Genomic DNA, 23,586 nt, shown 5'->3' on the forward strand with positions numbered 1-23,586 from the left:
ATCCCGGATATTGGGCAGGCTGCCTCTTGGCAGTTGAGTCCCTGCTGTCTCTGTACCTCAAGGAGGCAGCCCACTGTCCTTAATTACCCCATAAATTGTATATCTGCCTGTTCTGTGCTTCAGAGGTATTGTCTGCCAGCCTCCTGATGAACTTTATAGCAGTTGCCTAGCAATGCTTCTTAAATCAGAATGCTTTAGCTATGATGAGTAAAAGAAAGCCCAGTTAAAATGGTTTAAACAATATATATATATATTTTCTTTTTTAAATAAATTAATTTAATTTAATTTATTTATTTTTGGCTGTGTTGGGTCTTCGCTGCTGCGCGCGGGCTTTCTCTAGGTGCAGAGAGCGGGGCCTACTCTTTGTTGCAGTGCACGGGCTTCTCATTGCGCGGGATTCTCATCGCGGAGCACGGGCTCTAGGCGCGCGGGCGTCAGTAGTTGCGGTACGCGGCCTCAGTATTTGTGGCTCGCAGGCTCTAGAGCGCAGGCTCAGTAGTTGTGACACATGGGCTTAGTTGCTCCACGGCATGTGGGATCTTCCTGGACCAGGGATCGAACCCGTGTCCCCTGCACTGGCAGGCGGATTCTCAACCACTGCGCCACCAGGGAAACCCTAGACACTATATTTAAGAAAAGAAGTCCTAAGGTAGGATGGCTCCAGAGTTACTTAACTCAGTGGTGCCAACAAGTTCTTTCCATTGTTCTGCGCTGCCACCCTGAGCATGTCACATTAGAAAGACCATTTCTTCTCATGCCTCTCTCTTAGGAATGACATCTTTCTTTAGAAGACCTCTAATAAACTTTCATGTTTTGGTGGCCATAATTAGCTTTCATATTCATTCCTACCTAAACCAGTCACCCACAGGTAGAATGGGATTAACGTGATGCCCTTGAGGTGGGTACAGAGTTATCTTTCCTGAAGGTTTGAAACCTGGACAAAATTGGGGATTCTCTTAACAAAGAAAAAGAGAGCAGATTTCAAATGAGTAGCTGAGTGTCTGCTACACCCCTAGATACTGATAAGCTTGGGAGATTAATGGACATTTAGGAAGGGTTGTTTTGGACTTGTTTCTATTATTAACCAGTGGGTGAGGAGTATGAGTTCTCATACGCTGGATCAAATATGGCTCACCTCTGGGTTTCATTCCAAATTGTGGGAATGGAATAGAGAACAGTGGAAGGCATGCTCTTTTCTTTTTCAGGTCATGACCTCAATATACAGAGTTCCTTCTACTTCCTGCCTCCCGTAAACTTGGTTCTCCCCTGACAGTCCTGAAGCCCTCCCCAGAGGATGCAAATCCTTCTCCGACTCTCATGGTGTCCCCCATGGTCCTCAACTCTATCAGTGGTCCTTCATCTTGATTAAACTCTGAGGCTCAAGTCATCTACGTGTACCACCTTCAATACCTTCTCATTGCTGATGTCTACTAATCAGTCAGTCCTTGTTCTTAAGAGGACTATAGCATCTGGCTCATCCCTCCTCCCCATCCCAGTTCCTACCACCATACTAATGATTTTGATGACAAGGATGACCCAAGACTTGGCCAACCTCCTGGCCCCTTGGCTCCTGTCTCTCCTCATTCCAGTGATCTTCACCTCCACTCCTCTTGAGCCACCCCCTCCCTTGACCATGTCCTAGACCTCAGTTTTTCCTGGAACTAATCTTCCTCCAAAGGCTTACATTTCTCTGACCACACTCTTGTATCCTCTGTTCTTTCAGTTATTGCAGGCTTAGCAGTTCTTTGAACTCCAGAATCCCAGACCCTTCGACTCTCTCCCTCTCAGGACCCTCCTTCCTCCACTTCATTCCCTATCCAGCATAGATCCTGTGGTCCTCACTTTAGCTACTTTATTGCCAGTCCCCAAGTAGTGGACATTATAGATGAGTCCCCAGTATCTACTTGAACTCAGGTGATTGGTCCGAGTTGGTCATGGTCATTTCCTCTCCCTTGTCAGTAAAGGAACAGGCATGTGACTCAATTCTAGTACTAGAGGGTAGAGTAAGGTGGGGAGAGAGGGGCTCTGAGAAAGATTTTCCCATGAAAGAGACAAAAGAATTGATGATCTTTCTTTCTGAGGATGAACGCAACAACAAAGGGGGTGGTGCAGAGAGATAGAAAGAACCTGGGTCCTTGATGATGTTGTCAAGCCACAAGATCAACCCAATCTGAAGTTTGTCCTCCCTCTCGATATCTTATTATATAAGATAATAATTTATTTCATATTAAGCCAGTTTGAATCAAGCATTCTATTACTTTCACATGAAACACCCTAAATGACATAGTTTTTAACTCCCAGCAAAAGCTCAGCCCTGGATCAATATACATATCCTTCTTTTTTTTTTCTTTTTCTTTTAAAAATTTATTTATGGCTGCATTGGATCTTCATTGCTGCACGCGGGCTTTCTTTAGTTGCAGCGAGCGAAGGCTACTCTTCGCTGTGGTGTGCGGGCTTCTCATTGCAGTGGCTTCTCTTGTCGTGGAGCACGGGCTCTAGGCACATGGGCTTCAGTAGTTGTGGCATGCAGGCTCAGTAGTTGTGGCGCACGGGCTTAGTTGCTCCACGGCATGTGGGATCTTCCCGGACCAGGGCTCGAACCCATGTCCCCTGCATTGGCAGGCAGATTCTTAACCACTGCGCCACCAGGAAAGCCCACATATCTTTCTATACTGTCTTCATACCTGTCCTGCTAAGACTGATGGAGAAAACAATAGGTCCCTGGTCCTCTAGAAACCCCAAACACCTCTCTCCCATCCACCATTAGAAGAAGAATGACAGTTTACCCCATCCTTCCCCATCCTCTGTGTTTAAGATTGCAGAACACCTCAGTTATCACCTGAAGTGGCCAGCTCTTGACTAGGAAATGGATTTTAAAAGTTTCCAAGAAGAGCATATGTATTTGGCTTGGATGGAGTGGAGTGGAGAGATGATCTTGGGATTGAAAGAATCCAGCACCCATGAGAAGGATACAAGAATTACACCCAGAATAAATTGAGTGAAACAAGACATTCCTAGTGCTTGGGTTGAGTTAGGGGGAAAAGAGGAGCTTCTTGCCTTGCATTGTGGGGCTGGCAAGGGATACAAGCCCCAGGAAAAGGGTGACTTAGGTGGAAGGCGAGGCAGAGACGTAGCTTTGCTCACAATGTTTCTGGAACAAATGTAGAAGACCAGAATAAAGGTAGTAGATATCAGTGATTACAAACTCTAAAACTATCTGAACCACTTGGCAAGAGCTGGTTGGTCTCTGGGTGGGGAGGTGGGAGGTGGATCCTGTAGGTGGGAAGGCCCTTATCATAATCTCAGTCATGCAGACTGTTGCAATAACAAATTCATAGTCTTTAATTCTCAGCACCACCCTGGAATTCCTGTTTTCTTTGTTGGCTCTCTTCTCCTGGTTACCATAGCAACTGTTTTGAATCTTCTTCACTCTCATGGACCCTCCTACTCCTCTGCCTTCCCTTTCTCTCTCATCAGGCAACTTTGCCTCCTATTTCACACAAAAAAATAGATGCCATCTGACTGGGACCGCCCTCACCTTCCTCATTTACTTGCAACTGTATATCACCTTTTCCTCTATCCCACAGATTTAGTCAGTAGTGCTGCCCGATAGATCTTTCTCCTGTGGTAGAAATGTTCTACATCTTCACTGGGGTAGCCATTGGCCACATGTAGCTGTTGAGCACTGGAATAATGGCAAGTGGGACTGAGGGACTGAATTTTAAATTTCATTTGATTTTAATTAATTTAAATTTAAATAGCCACGTATGGCTAGTGGCCACTCCCTTAGACAGCACCAATTTAGTGTAACTCAAGGAAAAACACTTTTGAACACCAGGGCACTGGGTATTTCTCCTAACTCTGTGACATCCCTAAGCAACAGACTCTTGACCAACTTATTATAAGAATTATGAATTAGGTGATGAGAAGGAAGGAAGAGAGGGTTAGAGCGGCAGGTTCACAAGAAATTGCCATGGAGAAATATAGGTGAAATTAACATCATTTTGACATGCTTTTTTTAGTAGCTCCAGTTACCAAGAAAGAAACCACAGTGAATCCTGGCTGAAACATATTCCTGAAGGAGAGTAAGAGGCTCTCATCATCATCTTTTCATCACTGCAAATCCATCCTAGTCTTTTTTTTTTTTTTTAATTTATTTTTGGCTGCGTTGGGTCTTCGTTGCTGCACGTGGGCTTTTCTCTAGTTGCAGCAAGTGGGCTACTCTTCATTGCGGTGCTCAGGCTTCTCATTGCGGGCTTCTCATGCTTCTCTTGTTGCAGAGCACGGGCTCTAGGTGCGTGGGCTTCAGTAGTCGTGGCTCACGGGCTCTAGAGCGACTCAGTAGTTGTGGCGCATGGGCTTAGTTGCTCCATGGCATGTGGGATCTTCCTGGCCCAGGGCTCAAACCCGTGTCCCCTGCATTGGCAGGCGGATTCTTAACCACTGCGCCACGAGGGAAGTCCCTCCATCCTAGTCTTGACACCAAGGAGGAGTCTGAGTGGGAGAAAGAACCAAGCATCAGCCCGGTGCTGGTATGGTATAGTTATCAGTTGAGTTATTTCAAAGGGCATCCAGTTATCTTTGCATTTCTACGATAACGCAAAATGTGTGCAACACAAACAGAACGGTGACTTGAATATCCCTTTTGTGTAGCTGATTTTGTTCACTTTCGATGATTCTATTACATTTCAAACAGCTACACATCTTTTATTTATTTATTTATTTTGCGGTACGCGGGCCTCTCACTGTTGTGGCCTCTCCCGTTGCGGAGCACAGGCTCCGGACGCACAGGCTCAGCAGCCATGGCTCACGGGCCCAGCCACTCCGCGGCATGTGGGATCTTCCCGGACCGGGGCATGAACCCGTGTCCCCTGCATCGGCAGGCGGACTCTCAACCACTGCGCCACCAGGGAAGCCCTACACATCTTTTTAAATATGAAAAGTTAGAATAGCACATCCCCTCCCCTCCACCGACCTCCTGTAAATAGCTGGACAATTGCTGTGAGATCACATTTTGAGTAATTTCTTTCTCCCCTGATTTTATTTTTGGGTTTTTTTTTTTTTTTTTTTTTGGTTTTTTTAACCACACACACCAATCTTCCCTTGACTCTATGACCCCCATTAAAAAATCTCCCTTACCCCTCTTCTCACATAGCCAAGCTAACAGGAAATGTAGACCCCATTTACTGTCTCCACTCTTTTGCTCTAATTAGTCCTTGCTCACACTATTATTTTATGGGAAAATGTTCCGTTTTTAAGTTGTGATTTGAAGTGTCTGCGGGATATTTAGGTCTGCAGGTTCATAGACCACAGGTATGGAGCTCAAAAGGCAGGTTTGGTCTGGAGATATAGCTTTTAAAAATCTATCAGTGTGTGTGTGTGTGTGTGTGTGTGTGTGTGTGTTTGTTTTTTTTTTTTTAAGTAATGCATACATATGGTGGAGAAAACTTCATAGAAAGGTGATAAGTCTCTTGACACTGACTAATCCCCCTGTTCCCTCCCCAGAGACCATCTTTTTTTTTTTAGTATTTATTTATTTATTTGGCTGTGGTGGGTCTTAGTTGTGGCATGCAGGATTTTCATTGCCGCCTGTGGGATCTTAGTTGTGGCACACAGGATCTTTTAGTTGTGGCATGCAGGATCTTTTAGTTGTGGCATGCGGGCTGACCAGGGATGGAACCCAGGCACCCTGCATTGGGAGCGCAGAGTCTTAACCACATTCCACAGACAGGAAGAGCAGAAATGGGTAAAGTCCACAGCACAGGGAACACGAAACAGTATTTCTGTGTAGCTGTAAGGTGATAATAGCCCCCATCTTTGAGTGAGTGACTGCTACTTTGTTACTTACTGAGAAACATCACCCTCTAAAATCATAGACTATCACAAACTTTGCTATTTGAAATTGCATCTGTAAGAATGAAATGTTCCTGTTTTGCCTGGAGGATCTAAGTCACCTTGAAACAGAGAGGCAGCCTCGATTTGCAGCTCAGGTGCAGAACTTCAGATATTGGGTTTCTGGAAACAACAAGCAACATCTATCTTAGCTTTATTGCTTCCAAGGAAACAGGGCCCTGGGTCCACTTTGCAATCCAGATCTAAAGTTGACTGTTTTATATAAAACTGCTTTGCTTTGAACCTGTGAAAACTTGATTTCATTTAAATTTGATCTAAACTCCACCTTCCCCAGAATCTGATGATAATTCTATCCCTTTGTTTGTATACTGCCTCATTGAATGGGTCAATAAACCAACCTCATTTTGTTGGATGGCAGGTTTGTTTCTTAGGCTGATTGGGCTAGGTCATGGGTTGACCTCCCGAGGGAATGAAGCAGAGTGGAAAGTGGATCTTGAGGGTCAGGCAGGAAATATCCAGCATAGAAATAAAGTCCTCCCCCAAACCCAGCCCCCAGCAAATCTAATTCCTCCTCTACAGACCAGAGTGTTGTGAGGACGTGAGGGAGGGAGGAGCGGGGAGACCTTCATTCATCCAGTGTTCACATACATCTGGGGCTAAATAAAGGGTTGTAGAAATGAACTAATCAGTCTCTGAGTGGGGCTTGAGGCAATGGAAAGATCTAGGCTCTTTCTTAAGGCACAGTGGAAGCTCTGGGTCTCCTGACATTTGAAGGGCTGCCCCTTTACCCCAACTGACATGAGCCCCAAAAAAGTGAAAGGAAAAAGGGGATAAGGCAGAATTCTTAAAATGCCTTTCCTTTGAACACCATCTTTGTGCAGGCATCCGGGGGAGGCCAGCTGGGGCGGGGACATCTGCCAGCTGGGCCTGTAGGACTTGGCTTTTCTTGTTTATTCTCAGCCACATCTTGGGCAGCTGCCAGTGCCCGCCCCGACTCTGACATCACTGGAGGAATTCAAACTTAAAGGTTCCTGCTAAGAATAAGGACGTTTCATTTTCCTCTTACTGTTGGGTCTGCTGTGGCCGGTCTGGGAGGGTTGAGCCCTGGTCCAGCCCCGAGTGGAGAGCGAGCCTCTCACCATGACAGCCTGTTGCAGCTGGAACGATGTTTTCCAGTATGAGACAAACAAAGTCATCCGGATCCAGAGCATGAATTATGGCACCATTAAATGGTTCTTCCATGTGTTGTTCTTTTCCTACATTAGGTAAGTGGGCTGTGGGGATGACTTTAAATCTCTGCAGTGGCTGGCAGCACAGAAAACCTCAAGGTCCAGCTTCTTGTGCACATCCTGAATTCCCTGTGGTTTTAAAATCTGAGACATGAGGCTCACAGCAAGCTGGGGAGAAGTGGGAGTCAGGGGAGGAAGCAGCAGGCGGGAGGAAGTATGCCAGTTTCCTGCAGGGAGAAGCCACAAGAAAGGAGGGTGACACTTTGGGTTCTAACCCAGGACTGCTGGGGTGAGCTGGGCAGGGCATGCCTGGGGCAGGTGGGAAAATGCAGGGCAACACCCTGGATTCCCAGGAAGGAGTCAAGGATTCAGGGCACGCCTGGTGATAATGCTGGCATCTACACGAGTCATCACCGCTTAGGGGGAGGAATAGGACCAGACCTGTAAATGTAACTTTAGGTCCTCACCAGGGTCAGAAAGACCCTCCTTGCTCTTTTTTTTTTTTTTTTTTAACAACTTATTGAGATATAATTCACATACCATTCAACTCACTCATTTAAAGTGTATAATTCAGTAGTTTTTACTATATTCAAAGAGTTGTGCAACCATCACCACAATCAATTTTAGAATATTTTCATCGCCTCAAAAAAAAAAAAACACCAACCCACTCCCTCATCCCTTAACCATCACTCTCAATCCTCCTATTCCCCTGCAGCTCCAGGCACCCACTGATCTACTTTCTGTCTCTATGGATTTGCATATTCTGGATATTTCATTATAAATGGAATCATGCAATATGTGATCATTTGTGTCTGGCTTCTTCCACTTAGCATTATGTTTTCAAGGTTCATCCATGTTGGAATATGTATCTCTACTGCACTCCTTTTTTTTTTTTTGGCTGAGTAATACTCCATTATATGGATATACCACTTTTGGGTGGAAATTTGGGTTGTTTCCAATTTTCAGCTATGATGAACAATGCTGCTGTGAACGTTTGTGTACACATTTTTGTATGAACATGTCTTCAGTTTTCTTGGGTATGTACCTAAAAATGGAATTGGTGGATCGCTTGGTAAACTTTAATTTTATTTTATTATTTTATTTATTTTATTTTATTTATTTATTTTTATTTATTTATTTTTGCTATGTTGGGTCTTCGTTTCTGTGCGAGGGCTTTCTCTAGTTGTGGCAAGCGGGGGCCACTCTTCATCGCGGTGCGCGGGCCACTCACTATCGCGGCCTCTCTTGTTGCGGAGCACAGGCTCCAGATGCGCAGGCTCAGTAATTGTGGGTCATGGGCCTAGTTGCTCCGCGGCATGTGCGATCCTCCCAGACTAGGGCTCGAACCCGCGTCCCCTGCATTGGCAGGCAGATTCTCAACCACTGCGCCACCAGGGAAGCTCCTAAACTCTAATTTTAATCTTTTGAGAAACTACCCAGTTGTTTTTCACAGTGGCTGCACCATTTCATATTCCCACCAACAATGTATGTTCCAGTCCTTCACATCCTCATCATCACTTGTTATTGTCTCTTGGATTATAGGCATCCTAGTGAGTATCTCGTTGTGATTTTGATTCATATTTCCCTAATGGCTAATGCCCCCTTGTTCTTTGTGATGGTGGTGATGATGATGATAACTTGCATCTATTAGAGAGACAATGCAGTTTACCAGCTAAAAGTTAAAGCAACTTATTTCATAAACCTGGCTAAGTTTCCTTGATCAAGTCACTTAACATATTATAATTATACAAGAAAAGGCACGACAAGCTCTTATCAATGCCTAGCATAGGGTAAGAGCTTCACAAATGGTAGCTATTTTTTAAAAATAATCTTTTTGAATATAATAGGTACTTTCATATACACTCTCTCCTTTGACCCTCAAGGTAATCATGCCCAAGCTTGGGACTTCAGATCTGGAAATGTGGATTCAAAACTCCTTCGCCGGGTTTCCCTGGTGGCGCAGTGGTTGAAAGTCTGCCTGCCGATGCAGGGGACACGGGTTCATGCCCCGGTCCGAGAAGATCCCACGTGCCGCGGAGCCGCTGGGCCCGTGAGCCATGGCCGCTGAGCCTGCGCATCTGGAGCCTGTGCTCCACAACAGGAGAGGCCCGTGTACCACAAAAAAAAAAACCTCCTTCGCCTTTATGAGCCTTGGTTCCCCATCTGATATTATTAGGATTATCATTATTTGAGTCATATGTTTTCTATGCAACAAATATTAAATAATATGCATGTATATTAAAATTCTAAAGACATATTACTTAGACCAGATATCACAGAATGGATAATAAAGAATATAGTTAATAAATTCTCCCTTATGAATCAATACATAGATCATATGTCACAATTCTACATTATGATGCGGCTTCCTGGTATTCTCGGGTCTAGCATGCAATGTCTTAAAAGAAGATTGCTGTATATATATGAACAGATTATTATGAGAACACCTTATAATGATATTTTTCTTTCATATGGTGGAATCTTTTCTTACGAGCATTTAATTCCCTCAAATTCAGTTGTACATGTTCCACAGGAGCATGGAGAGAGAGCACAATTTAAACAGTGCAATGATTCAGCAGTTGGGTGCCCCAGAGTAAACGTGAGAATGGGGTTCCCTCAGTCAGTTTCTGTTCCCACACGCTTCTCATAGCATGAGCATCTTGCCTCCCTACCTGTGAACATTTTCCACTCAACATGTCCCCTAAAATAAGCCAACTCCTTCACCTCCACCTTTGAGACCCAAGCTTTTCAAACATATGCACCATACAACAACACTTTGGTACACAGGAAATAGCATAGGGTGCTGGGCATGAGCAGAATTCATCTTAAGGAATGGATGGGGACAGTACCAGCCTTGACCTACACAATAGGGACCACTTCCTGGACCCCACACTTTAGAGACCCCACCCTGGCCCTCTGCTAGCTGCAAGCTTCCCCATGGAGTGAGGAACCTGTGGGGCTGTATTAGTTTTCTGTTGCTGCGTAACAAATTACCACAAACTCAGTGGCCTAAAACACCATCACTTATTAGCTCACAGTTCTGTAGATCAGTAGTTTGGGCCTGGCGTGACTGGGTGCTCTGCTCAGGGTCTCACAAGGTTGAAATCAAAGTGTCAGCTGTGCTGAGTTCTCACTTTGGGACTCTGGGAGAAAATTCACTTCTAGGCTCATTCTTCCTGTTGGCAGAATTCAATCCCATGCCGTCATGGGATTCAGAGCTCTGTCAGCCAGGGGCCACTCTCAGATCCTAGAGACCACTTGCACTATTTACCATATGGCCCCCTCCATCTTCAAGCCAGTGATGATACAATGTTTTCATGCCTCAAATCTTTGACCTCTCTTCTGGGACCAGCCAAAGGAAATTCTCTGCTTTTAAAGGACTCATGTGTTTGGGTCAGGCCCACTCAGATGATCTTGCTAGATTCAGGTCAACTGTATAGTATAATCTAATTGTGGAAGCATTTCCATCATACTCAAAGTTTGGGGGATTAGGCAGGGTGTGTATGCCAGGATACAGGAAATATGGGTGTCCCCTTAGAAGTCTGCTGCCTCAGGGGCAGAATGTGCCAATCCAGAGCACTGGATGCACTCCCCCCATCCCACCATGCTCGGTATGTAGGACCCCAGAATTCTCTTCCCAAATGGCCCTTAACCTTTTCACAGATTTATCCTCTTGAGAGGAGACCATAGCACCCAGGGGCATGCTCCTGAGATCAAGGGATGGCCAAGGGGCAGCTGAATGCAGGTGGAGGGTGTGGAGGGGGCTTAGGCATACAGTGCAGGGCATCCATACATAGGTGCACGAGGCCCTCACAGAGCTGGGAGGAGCCAGAGTGAGATGAGAAGGGGGGTGGGCTAAGGGATAAGGGTCAGAGGCCTCTTCAACCAATGCTTCCAAGTTCTGGCACAGAATTCTGAGGAGTCCAAGAATTCTAAAGTTGAATCGGGCCTTCCAGGTTGTAATGAAGGTATGTCTGGGTAGATGAAAAAACACGTTTCATTTTAAAGTCTGTTATGACTTTTAGGGACTTCCCTGGTGGCGCAGTGGTTAAGAATCCACCTGCCAACGCAGGGGACATGGGTTTGAGCCCTTGTCCAGGAAGATCCCACATGCTGCAGAGCAACTAAGCCTGTGTGCCACAACTACTGAGCCTGTGCTCTAGAGCCCGCGAGCCACAACTACTGAGCCCGTGCGCCACAACTACTGAAGCCCGCGTGCCTAGAGCCCATGCTCCACAACAAGAGAAACCACCCACACACCGCAACAAAGAGCAGCCCCTGCTCACCGCAACCAGAGAAAGCCCACGTGCAGCAACGAAGACCCAACGCAGCCAAAAATAAATAAATTTATACAAAAAAAAGTCTGTTATGACTTTTAAATGTCTGAATAAGCAGTATGTGGACCTCTTGTAATTGTTCTCTTGCCCAGTTGTCAGTTGCCTGTCATTGCTGTAACAATTAACCACAAACTTGGTAACTTAAAACGATTTATTCTCTCACAGTTCTAGAGACATCTAAAATCAGTATCACTGGGCCAAAATCAAGGTGTTGGCAGGGCCACGCTCCCTCCAAGTCTCCAGGGGAGAATCCTTCCTTGCCTCTTCCAGCTTCTGGGGGTGGCCTGTGTTCCCTGGCTTGTGATCACATCACTCCAATCTTCAAGGCCAGCATCCTTGACTCTGCTCCACCTTCACAAAACTTTCTCCTGTATATGTGTGTGTGTGTGTGTGTGTGCGCACGCGCATGCATGAAATCTCCCTCTGTCTCTCTCTTATAAGAACACATATGATGGCACGTAGGGCCTACCTTGATAATCCAGGATCATCTCACCATCTAAAAATCCTTAACTTAATCACATCTGTAAAGACCCTTTTCCCAAATAGGGTAACAGTTATAAATTCTGGGAATTAGGACCTGATAGCTTTGGGGCCATTATTCAGCCTACTATAGGAGGTATAGCCCCAGGCATTCAGCTCATTGGGGATGGCAGTGACTAAGATTCTGGCACTCATTCCCAAACATTATCGGCATGAGTTCCCACCTTAGGGCTTAGCAGTGGCTGGCCAAGTCTTTTCTCTGGAACAGTCCCTGCTCTCTGGGTGTTGTTCCTGGCTGTGTAGTGTCTCAGCAATCCTGGTTTTTGGTCCTCCAAGAGATTGTAAGAATTGCCTAATGTCCTTTAAAATCTCTTTCTTCCTTTACTTTTTAACAACTTTATTGGGGTATAAATTTATATATCACAAAATCACCAATTTTAAGCATACACTTCAATGATTTTTAGTAAATTTGCCAAGTTGTACAACCGTCATCATAATCCAGTTTTAGAACATTTCATCACCCCAATAAGATCCCTCATTCCCATTTGCAGTCACTCCCCATTTCCACCCCCTGGACCCAGGCAACCACTAATCTATTCCCTGCCTCTATAGATTTGCCTTTTCTAGACAATCTTTCTTCTTAAACTAGGCAGAGTGAACTCTGTTGTTTAGAACTAGAAACCCTGACCAATATAATATTAATATCCCCTAATTATAGAAGAAGAAATGATGACTCAGAAAGGCTAAGTTACTTACATAAAGTCATGTAGGTAGTAAGTGGTAGAGCCAATGTTGAACCCAAGTATCTCACCCCAGAGTCCAAGCTCCCACTAAAGTACTGCAGAGAATGGAGGAGGTAAGAGTACAAACGGAGGGAGGGAGACAATGTAGGAGGCTATTGGGTCATCCAGGTGAGAGTTAATGGTGATCTGGTGATCTGGTCTGAGGAGTGGTAGAGGAGAGAAGTAGACTGTTTTGAATAACATTAGGAAGATAAAACAAAAAAATTTGACAATTGAATGGATGGGGGGAATGAGGGAAAGGATGAATCAGGGTGTGTGCCATGTTCTGGCTTGGGCAATTGAAGAGTGGTGGAAGAACTTATGGGGATAGGAAATGTGAGGAAAAAAAGCCCATTTAGGGTGGAAGATGAATTCAGAACTGAAGGCTCTGAGCTTGACAAATCTATGGGACACACAAACACAGATGCTTAGCTGGATATATGAATCTGGAGCTGGAGGTGTAGATTTATATATCACCAGCATACAAATGGTAACTAGAAATATGGAAGTAGCTGCAACTGACCAGCAAGAGAGGATGTAGGTGAGAAGGCAAGAGGGCTTAGAACAGACCCCTAAGGAATGCTAACCTTTAAATGATGGGAAGCACAGAGGTCTCCAAAGGATTCTCAGAAAGGGCGAACGTGGAGAACCAAAGAAAGTCAGGAGAATGTGGATTCTGGGAAGCTGAGGGAAGAAGGGGAGGCAGGGAGATGGTGCATGGTCACTGGTGTCAAATGCTGCTGAGAGTTTGCCAGGTCTGTGGCGTGTCTATTGGATTTACCGATGGTGGTGTTGTTCACTTGGCACGAGAAGCTTTATAGAAGTTCTGGGGCTGGGCGGGGAGCCAGACTGGAGTGAGCAGAGGAGTGAATGGAGATGCGGAAATGGATGTGGTGACTCACTTTTTCAAGGGACTTCGCTACAAAGGAGAAGAGGGGCATCAAGTGGTAGAAGGAGAAGAATGTGGGGTCGAGGGAGGGTTTATTTTTAAAATGGGAAATGATGTTGAAGTGCAGATGGAGAGGAGACTCGAGAGAAAAGGAGATGATGAGATAAATGAAAATTATCATCACGTTGTCATCGTTATCGACACCATCATCATCATCATCATCGTTGCTGTCGTCACCAACTAGCAACCACAAGGAAAGCTTGTTCTGTTCTGGGACTGTTCTAATTGTTAGACATTTCTTCCTTACATTGAACCCAAATCTAACTCCCTCTAATTTTTCCCTTTGATTAGAGTTCTACCCTGTGGTCCCTTTTCTACTGGACACTTTCCAAATGGCTGCAGTCTGCTATTATATTTCTCAAATTCTCCAAACTAATAGCCCCAGTCCCTCTGGCTATGTCCCCCTAACACAGTATCCAGACCCTTTACTATCTCAGCCAACCCCACATAACCACATTCTCGTTTGTCAAGGCTCTCTTAAAAGGTGGTGCATGCACACTTTTTTTTTATACATCTTTATTGGAGTATAATTACTTTACATTGTTGTGTTAGTTTCTGCTGTACAACAAAGTGAATCAGCTATATGCATACATATATCCCCATATCCCCTCCTTCTTAAGCCTCCCTCCGACCCTCCCTATCCCACCCCTCTAGGTCATCACAAAGCACCAAGCTTATCTTCCTCTGCTATGCGGCTGCTTCCCACTAACTACTTTACATTTGGTAGTGTATATATGTTAATGCTACTCACTCACTACTTCCCAGCCTCCCCTTCCCCCCCTGTGTCCTCAAGTCTGTTCTCAACGTCTGCATCTTTATTCCTGCCCTACCACTAGGTTCATCAGTACCATTTTTCTAGATTCCATATATATGCATTAGCATATAGTATTCGTTTTTCTCTTTCTGACTTACTTCACTCTGTATGACAGACTCTAGGTCCATCTACCTCACTACAAATAACTCAAGTTCATTCCTTTGTATGGCTGAGTAATATTCCATTGTATGTATGTGCCGCATCTTTTTTATCCATTCATCTGTCAATGGACATTTAGGTTGTTTCCATGTCCTGGCTATTGTAAATAGTGCTGCAATGAACATTGTGGTACACGTATCTTTTTCTTGTGGTACGTGGGCCTCTCACTGCCGTGGCCTCTCCCGTTGCAGAGCACAGGCTCCAGACGCGCAGGCTCAGCGGCCATAGTTCACGGGCCCAGACGCTCCGCGGCATGTGGGATCCTCCCGGACCGGGGCACGAACCCGTGTCCCCTGCATCGGCAGGCGGACTCTCAACCACTGAGCCACCAGGGAAGCCCCAGTACATGTGTCTTTTTGAATTTTCTCAGCATATATGCCCAGTAGTGGGATGGCTGGGTCATATGGTAGTTCTATTTTTCATTTTTTAAGGAACCTCCATACTGTTCTCCATAGTGGCTGTATCAATTTACATTCCCACCAACAGGGCAGGAAGGCTCCCTTTTCTCTACACCCTCTCCAGCATTTATTGTTTCTAGATTTTAATGATGGTCATTCTGACCGGTGTGAGGTGATATCCCATTGTGGTTTTGATTTGCATTTCTCTAATGATTAGTGATGTTGAGCATCTTTTCATGTGTTTGTTGGCCATCTGTATGTCTTCTTTGGAGAAAGGTCTTCCGTCCATTTTGGGATTGGGTTGTGTTTTTTTTATATTGAGCTGCATGAGCTACTTGTATATTTTGGAGATTAATCCTTTGTCAGCTGCTTCGTTTGCAAATATTTTCTCCCATTCTGAGGGTTGTGGTGCATGCACTCTTGCTTTGCTGGTGAAAACAGGAAGTGCTTCAAGATTTTGTGGTTTGGCAAAATGAATCAAGATAAAAAATGTGCACATCCTTTGACCCAGAAATTTATTTTAAGGTGTGAATTTACCTCAGGTGTGAAAATATTCTTTTATTCATTTATTTATTTATTTTTGGCTGCGTTGGGTCTTCGTTGCTGAGTGCAGGCTTTCTCTAGTTGCGGCGAGCGGGGCTACTCTTTTTTTTTTTTTTTTTTTGCAGTACGCGGGCCTCTCACTGCTGTGGCCTTCCCTGGTGGTCCAGTGGTTAAGATCTGTGGGTTTGTGCCCTGGTCCGGGAAGATTCTGCATGCCACGGAGCGGCTGGGCCCGTGAGCCATGGCCGCTGAGCCTGCGCGTCCAGAGCCTGTATTCCGCAACAGGAGAAGCCACAACAGTGAAAGGCCCGCATATCGCAAAAAAAAAAAAAAAAAAAAAAAAAAAAAATCCATTGTGTTTCTATACACCCACAATGAGCAATCTAAAAAAGAAATTAAGAAGACAATTCCATTTACAATAGCACACAAAAGAGCATAAGCTGTGGAGCCAGTTTTGCTACTTACTATGTGTCTTAGTTCACTGGGGCCACTATAACAAAATGCCATAGACTGAGTAGCTTATAAACAACAGAAATTTATTTCTCATGGTTCTAGAAGCTGGAAATTCCAAGATCAATGCACCAGCAGATATGGTATCTGGTGAGAACCTGCTTCCTGGTTCATAGATGGTCATCTTTTTGCTGTACCCTCACATGGAAGAAGAGGTGAAGTTTTTCTGGGGCCTCTTTTATAAGGGCACTAATCCCATTCGTAAGGGCTCCACCTTCATGACCTATTCACTTCCCAAAGGCCCCACCTCCTCATACAAACGCATAGGGGTTAGGTTTCAACTTATGAATTTTGGGGGGTCTCAAACATTCAGTCTATAGCACTATGTGAACTTGGGCGCACTTTCTCTGTGCCACAGTTTGTTCAGCTATAAGGTGTGGGTAACACTATAGCTTCTTTACAGGATTATTTTTGGGAAGGTTAGGATTGAAAGAGTTAATATTTATTATTAATATACACTTAGAAGAGTGCTTGGCATGTAGTAAAAGCTATATCAAGATTATCAAAAATGTTTATAAGTGGGAAAAATGAACAAAAGTTCCATTTAAATATCCATCAGTAAGAGACCAGCTGGCAAATTTTCACAATTCACTTCTTAGGCTGAACCGTATGAAATTGCCAATATTCTACTGTTTTGGTCTACAAAATGGGCAATTTCATATGTTCCAACCTGAATACTAGAATACTCTGTAACTATTCAAAGTGGTTACATATCATAGATCTATCTTTATCATACATTTATCAATACTGTTGTGGAAAGAGTTAATAACATATTATTGAGTAAAAACAGCAGGTTATATAATAGCATGTAGAGCATGGCCATGTTTGTGTGTCTAGGTGGGGGCATAAAGAGACATCTGGAAGATACTCTCAAAGTTTCCACAGTGAAAACCTCTGGGAGGGAGAACGTTGGAACCTTTTCATGTTCTTTGTGCTTTTCTGTGAAACTTCTACTTTTACAACAGCAAAAGGGATTCTCTTAAAAAATGTGGCTTATAAGACCTGAACTCGGGGCTCCCACTGCTTGCTGCCTAATTAGGGCATAGGGCATTGGCTTATCACCACCCTCATGTGGAATATTCTACTTCTCTCACCAAAGTTTTAGACAACACTAGTTTTTTGGGTTTTGTTTTCTAGATGATATAACATAACATTGGTTAATATGGGTTTAGAGTTATTTAAAATTTTGGGTCTCTAAGTTAAACCTCTGCCAATCTGGGTGGTCCATGGCCTGTATATGCATAACTGAGTTTTGGAGCTCAATGCCTTTACATGTATCCATTATATTTCCTCTAGCTGGTAAACGTTAACTAATAGGTTAGGACTCACTCTCTGCTCTCCATACAGTAGGATGCGTAGAAAGTATTGTGTTCTGCAGTAGGCGTTTTTTGAATGAGGGGGACATAGTTTGGGAAGTATGAAAAGGAAGGGTTTTCCAGGTATACTAGATGGTGGAGAAGAAGTGCAATAGTCAAAGTGTATTAGAAGGGCGGGTGATGTCTTAGCCAAGCTGTGGGTTACAAGAAACTGAACCCTCTCACTAGCTAGCTCAAGGAAAGGCGGGGCAGAGTAGAACAGGCTGAATAATGCCTCCCCGCCCCACACCAAAATCTCCATGTCCTAATCTCTGGAACTTGTGAATATGTCACCTTCTGTGGCAAAAGGAACTTTGAAGATGTGATTAAGTTCAAGGTCTCGAGATGGACAGATTATTCTTGATTATCTGAGTGGCCCCAGTGTGATCACAAGAGTCCTTATCAAGGGGAGGCAAGAGGGTCAAAATCAAAAAAAGGAGCTGTGACAAGAGGAGCTGAGGCTGGAGTGATGCGGCTGTGAGCCCAGGGATACCAAGGCAGTCTCCAGAAGCTGGAATAGATGAGAACAGACTCTCTAGTGGAGCTCCAGAAGGGACCAGGCCTGCCATCACCTTGATTTTAGTCCTGTAAGAATGATTCTAGGCATCTGACCCCCAAAACTAAGAGAAAAATGTTTCTGTTATTTTAAGTCACAAAGTTCATGATGGTCTGTTACAGCAGCAAAGGGAAACTAACACAACCGGCATTTAACTTGCCTTGGGGATGCAGGCTCTCCTCCACTTACTTCTCGGTGCATCTCTGGCTGCCCCTGGCCCTTTCCTGACCTCCGCCTACAGCTGAATGGATCAGGGTTGGACATAATCAGATTCTTCTCCTGGGATTTTAAATATAAGACACAGAGGATGCAGGCTCAACTTCTCCATGAGGCACAGAGGGTGCAGGACCAATAGTTCTCTTGGAGGCCCACGAAAATATCTATTGGCCCCCGGTGTAAGCGTCAGTTAACCTGATGGAAGGGTAGTTCACTTTCAGGTCACATCCTTTCACTCTAGTGTTACCTTTGTTCAGTGAGCTCTGTGAGGGCAAGTCAGGCTTTGCTGAGAGGCACTTCCTCCTCGTGGTGCTTTGAGGACTCTCTTACCATGGCTTACAGTCGATTCCACCTGAGATGCCAGCATACGTCTGCGAAAGTTGTTGTCATTGAAAACTTATGGATTGGGACTCTGAAGAAGCTCTTCATAGTGGGCACCTTGCTCTACATCTGGTGAGTCAGGTGCAGTGTGCCACTGAGGACTCCCTGGGATGACCTCACTCTCCATCCTTCCCTCCTCTGCCCCTCTACAGCTCTCCTCTTCAGCCAGCCTGGTGTGTGAGGACCCAGGTTTCTATCACATTCATTCTCTTCCACCTTCCCAGACTCTTCAGCTTTCCTCTCCCCGCTCTCTACTCGTCCTACAAGGCCCGGCTGAAACCCCAGCTGCCCTGTTCGCTCCAGGGACCAGTGGTTTTGCCCTCTTCAGAATGCAGAGAATAGTAGCTTCTTAGAGACAAAAGGTCATAGGGATTAGGGAGCCAGGCAGTTATCCCCTCATTCAGGGACTAAATCCATGGCCCAGAGAGGTGGCATGGCTTGTCTGAGTCACCAAGCAGGTGAGGAGAGAGCTGCTGGGACAGTCATTAGAATGTTCCTTCCATAGGGCAGGATACTGCAAACTCTTTCTCTTCCTTTTTTTTCCCTTTGACGCATCTCTGAAGCATTTTAATTCTTTTTTTTTTTTTTGGTGGTACGCGGGCCTCTCACTGTTGCGGCCTCTCCCGTTGCGGAGCACAGGCTCCGGACGCGCAGGCTCAGCGGCCATGGCTCACGGGCCCAGCTGCTCCGTGGCATGTGGGATCTTCCCGGACCAGGGCACGAACCCGTGTCCCCTGCATAGGCAGGCGGACTCTCAACCACTGCGCCACCAGGGAAGCCCCAATTCTTAAAATGATATGTTCATTATTATATAAAGGCAAGTTTTCTGATTTATGAGAGGGTTGGATTCCATTAAGGCTGATCTATAACATGTTGTGCATTTTGGGATGAATATGAGAGACTGAGCTTCCCAAATGGAGGGCCAAACTGACCCAGTGTTATACTGGGAGGCTGTTGCAGCATCCAGCACAAAAGAACATTGCACATACATGTGCACGTTGTGATGCTAGACTGAAATATATTGTTGAGTAAGTATTACTGTATTTGTCTATGGAATTACATTGAATAGCTCTGTCTCATATATGCTGATTGGATCTCAAATCTGGATCTCTGGCCCCAACGTCTTCATTTTTTAAAAAATATATTTATTTATTTAGGCTGCACCAGGTCTTAACTGCAGCACGTGGGATCTTCGTTTTGGCATGTGGGATCTTTAGTTGCGGCATGCGGACTCTTAGTTGTAGCATGCAGACTCTTAGTTGAGGCATGCATGTGGGATCTAGTTCCCGAACGAGGAATCAAACCCAGGCCCCCTGCATTGGGAGTGTGGAGTCTTACCCACTGGAAGGCCAGGGAAGGCCAACCCAGCGTCTTTCTTGATGAGCTTTCTTGATGAATGTTATAGAAATACGAAAATATATCGAGAATAATAAACACTCAGGTAGGACCATCAAACTTAATTACTAACCCAGTTTTTGCTCCCTGAAAACCTAGCCTTTATCCCATTCTCTTTCATCTTCCCTTATAAATATCCCCCTTGAATTTGGTGTTTGTTATTCTATGTTTTTTTGTTTTTTCTGTTTTTTTTTTCTGCGGTACGCGGACCTCTTACTGCTGTGGCCTCTCCCGTTGCGGAGCACAGGCTCCGGACGTGCAGGCTAAGCGGCCATGGCTCACGGGCCCAGCCGCTCCACGGCATGTGGGAACTTCCCAGACCAGGGCACGAACCCATGTCCCCTGCATCGGCAGGCGGACTCTCAACCACTGCACCACCAGGGAAGCCCTCTATGTTTGTTTTAATACTTCTACAACGTATGTCTATATCTATAAAAAATATTTTTTCCTTTTTTAATTTAATTTTTTTTATACAGCAGGTTCTTATTAGTCATCCTTTTTTTTTTTTTAGTCATCCATTTTATACACATCAGTGTATACATGTCAATCTCAATCTGCCAATTCATCACACCACCCCACCACCCCCCACTGCTTTCCCCCCTTGGTGTCCATACGTTTTTTTCTCTACTTCTGTGTATCAATTTCTGCTCTGCAAAATGGTTCATCTGTACCATTTTCTAGGTTCCACACATATGCGTTAATATATGTTATTTGTTTTTCTCTTTCTGACTTACTTCACTCCGTATGACAGTCTCTAGATGCATCCATGTCTCAACAAATGACTCAATTTCGTTCCTTTTTATGGCTGAGTAATAGTCCATTGTATATAGGTACCACAACTCCTTTATCCATTCGTCTGTCGATGGGCATTTAGGCTGCTTCCATGACCTGGCTATTGTAAATAGTGCTGCAATGAACATTGGGGTGCATGTGTCTTTTTGAATTATGGCTTTCTCTGGGTATATGCCTAGTAGTGGGATTGCTGGATCATATGGTAATTCTATTTTTAGTTTTTTAAAGAACCTCCATACTGTTCTCCATAGTGGCTGTATCAATTTACATTCCCACCAACAGTGCAGGAGGGTTCCCTTTTCTCCACATCCTCTCCAGCATTTGTTGTTTGTAGATTTTCTGATGATGCCCATTCTAACTGGTGTGAGGTGACACCTCATTGTAGTTTTGATTTGCATTTCTCTAATAATTAGTGATGTTTAGCAGCTTTTCATGTGCTTCTTGGCCATCTGTATGTCTTCTTTGGAAAAATGTCTATTTAGGTCTTCTGCCCATTTTTGGATTGGGTTGTTTGTTTTTTTAATATTGAACTGCATGAGCTGTTTATATATTTTGGAGATTAATCATTTCTCCGATGATTCGTTTGCAAATATTTCTCCCATTCTGAGAGTTGTCTTTTCATCTTGTTTATGGTTTCCTTTGCTGTGCAAAAGCTTTTAAGTTTCATTAGGTCCCATTTGTTTATTTTTGTTTTTATTTCCATTACTCTAGGAGGTGGATCAAAAAAGATCTTGCTGTGATTTATGTCAAAGAGTGTTCTTCCTATGTTTTCCTCTAAGAGTTTTATAGTGTCTGGTCTTACATTTAGGTCTCGAATCCATTTTGAGTTTATTTTTGTGTATGGTGTTAGGGAGTGTTCTAAGTTCATTCTTTTACATATAGCTGTCCAGTTTTCCCAGCATCACTTATTGAAGAGACTCAGTTTTCTCCATTGTATATCCTTGCCTCCTTTTTCATAGATTAGTCAACCATAGGTGCGTAGGTTTATCTCTGGGCTTTCTATCCTGTTCCATTGATCTATATTTCTGTTTTTGTGCTAGTACCATATTGTCTTGATTACTGTAGCTTTGTAGTATAGTCTGAAGTCAGGGAGTCTGATTCCTCCAGCAATGCTTCTTTCCCTCAAGACTGCTTTGGCTATTCGGGGTCTTTTGTGTCTCCATACAAATTTTAAGATTTTTTGTTCTAGTTCTGTAAAAAATGCCATTGGTAATTTGATAGGGATTGCATTGAATCTGTAGATTGCTTTGGGTAGTATAGTCATTTTCACAATATTGATTGTTTCAATCCAAGAACATGGTATATCTCTCCATCTGTTGGTATCATCTTTAATTTCTTTCATCAGTGTCTTATAGTTTTCTGCATACAGGTCTTTTGTCTCCCTAGGTAGGTTTATTCTTAGGTATTTTATTCTTTTTGTTGCAGGGGTAAATGGGATTGTTTCTTTAGTTTCTCTTTCAGATTTTTCATCATTAGTGTATAGGAATGCAAGAGATTTCTGTGCATTAATTTTATATCCTGCAACTTTACCAATTCATTGATTAGCTCTAGTAGTTTTCTGGTGGCATCTTTAGGATTCTCTATGTATAGTATCATGTCATCTTCAAACAGTGACAGTTTTACTTCTTCTTTTCCAATTTGTATTCCTTTTATTTCTGTTTCTTCTCTGATTGCCATAGCTAGGACTTCCAAAACTATGTTGAATAATAGTGATGAGAGTGGACATCCTTGTCTTGTTCCTGATCTTACAGGAAATGCTTTCAGTTTTTCACCATTGAGAATGATGTTTGCTTTGGGTTTGTCATATATGGCCTTTATTATGTTGAAATAGGTTCTCTCTATGCCCACTTTCTGGAGAGTTTTTATCATAAATGGGTGTTGAATTTTGTCAAAAGCTTTTTCTGCATCTATTGAGATGATCATATGGTTTTTATTCTTCAATTTGTTAATATGGTGTATCACATTGATTGATTTGTGTATATTGAAGAATCCTTGCATCTCTGGGATAAATCCCACTTGATCATGGTGTATGATCTTTTTAGTGTGTTGTTGGATTCTGTTTGCTAGTGTTTTGTTGAGGATTTTTTCATCTATATTCATCAGTGATATTGGTCTGTAATTTTCTTTTTTTGTAGTACCTTTGTCTGGTTTTGGTATCAGGGTGATGGTGGCCTCACAAAATGAGTTTGGGAGTTTTCCTTCCTATGCAATTTTTTGGAAGAGTTTGAGAAGGATGGGTGTTATCTCTTCTCTAAATGTTTGACAGAATTCACCTGTGAAGCCATCAGGTCCTGGACATTTGTTTGTTGGAAGATTTTTAATCACAGTTTCAATTTCATTACTTGTGATTGGTCTGTCCATATTTTCTATTTCTTCCTGGTTCAGTCTTGGAAGGTAATACCTTTCTAAGAATTTGTCTGTTTCTTCCAGGTTGTCCATTTTATTGGCATAGAGTTGCCTGTAGTAGTCTCTTAGGATGCTTTGTATTTCTGCGGTGTCTGTTGTAACTTCTCCTTTTTCATTTCTACTTTTATTGATCTGAGTCCTCTCCCTCTTTTTCTTGATGAGTCTGGCTAATGGTTTATCAATTTTGTTTATCTTCTCAAAGAACCAGCTTTTAGTTTTATTGATCTTTGCTATTGTTTTCTTTGTTTCTATTTCATTTATTTCTGCTCTGATCTTTATGATTTCTTTCCTTCTGCTAACTTTGGGTTTTGTTTGTTCTTCTTTCTCTAGTTCCTTTAGGTGTAACGTTAGATTGTTTATTTGAGATTTTCTTGTTTCTTGAGGTAGGCTTGTATAGCTATAAACTTCCCTCTTAGAACTCCTTTTGTTGC

The 23,586-nt window shown here is 43.7% G+C and overlaps 1 protein-coding gene across 1 annotated transcript in view; it reads left to right on the top strand.

Moving 5' to 3' along the window:
• The first annotated feature begins 6,834 nt into the window (after positions 1–6,834).
• P2RX7 (purinergic receptor P2X 7) overlaps positions 6,835–23,586 on the top strand; it is a 53,793-nt gene continuing 37,041 nt past the window's right edge. The window contains exon 1 of the mRNA XM_067700901.1: positions 6,835–7,118. Within this exon, the coding sequence (XP_067557002.1) occupies positions 6,994–7,118 (125 nt within the window). The 5' untranslated portion in view covers positions 6,835–6,993. The remainder of the gene's footprint in view (positions 7,119–23,586) is intronic.

Source organism: Pseudorca crassidens, chromosome 12, assembly GCF_039906515.1.
Source record: "Pseudorca crassidens isolate mPseCra1 chromosome 12, mPseCra1.hap1, whole genome shotgun sequence".
Lineage (NCBI taxonomy): Eukaryota > Metazoa > Chordata > Mammalia > Artiodactyla > Delphinidae > Pseudorca > Pseudorca crassidens.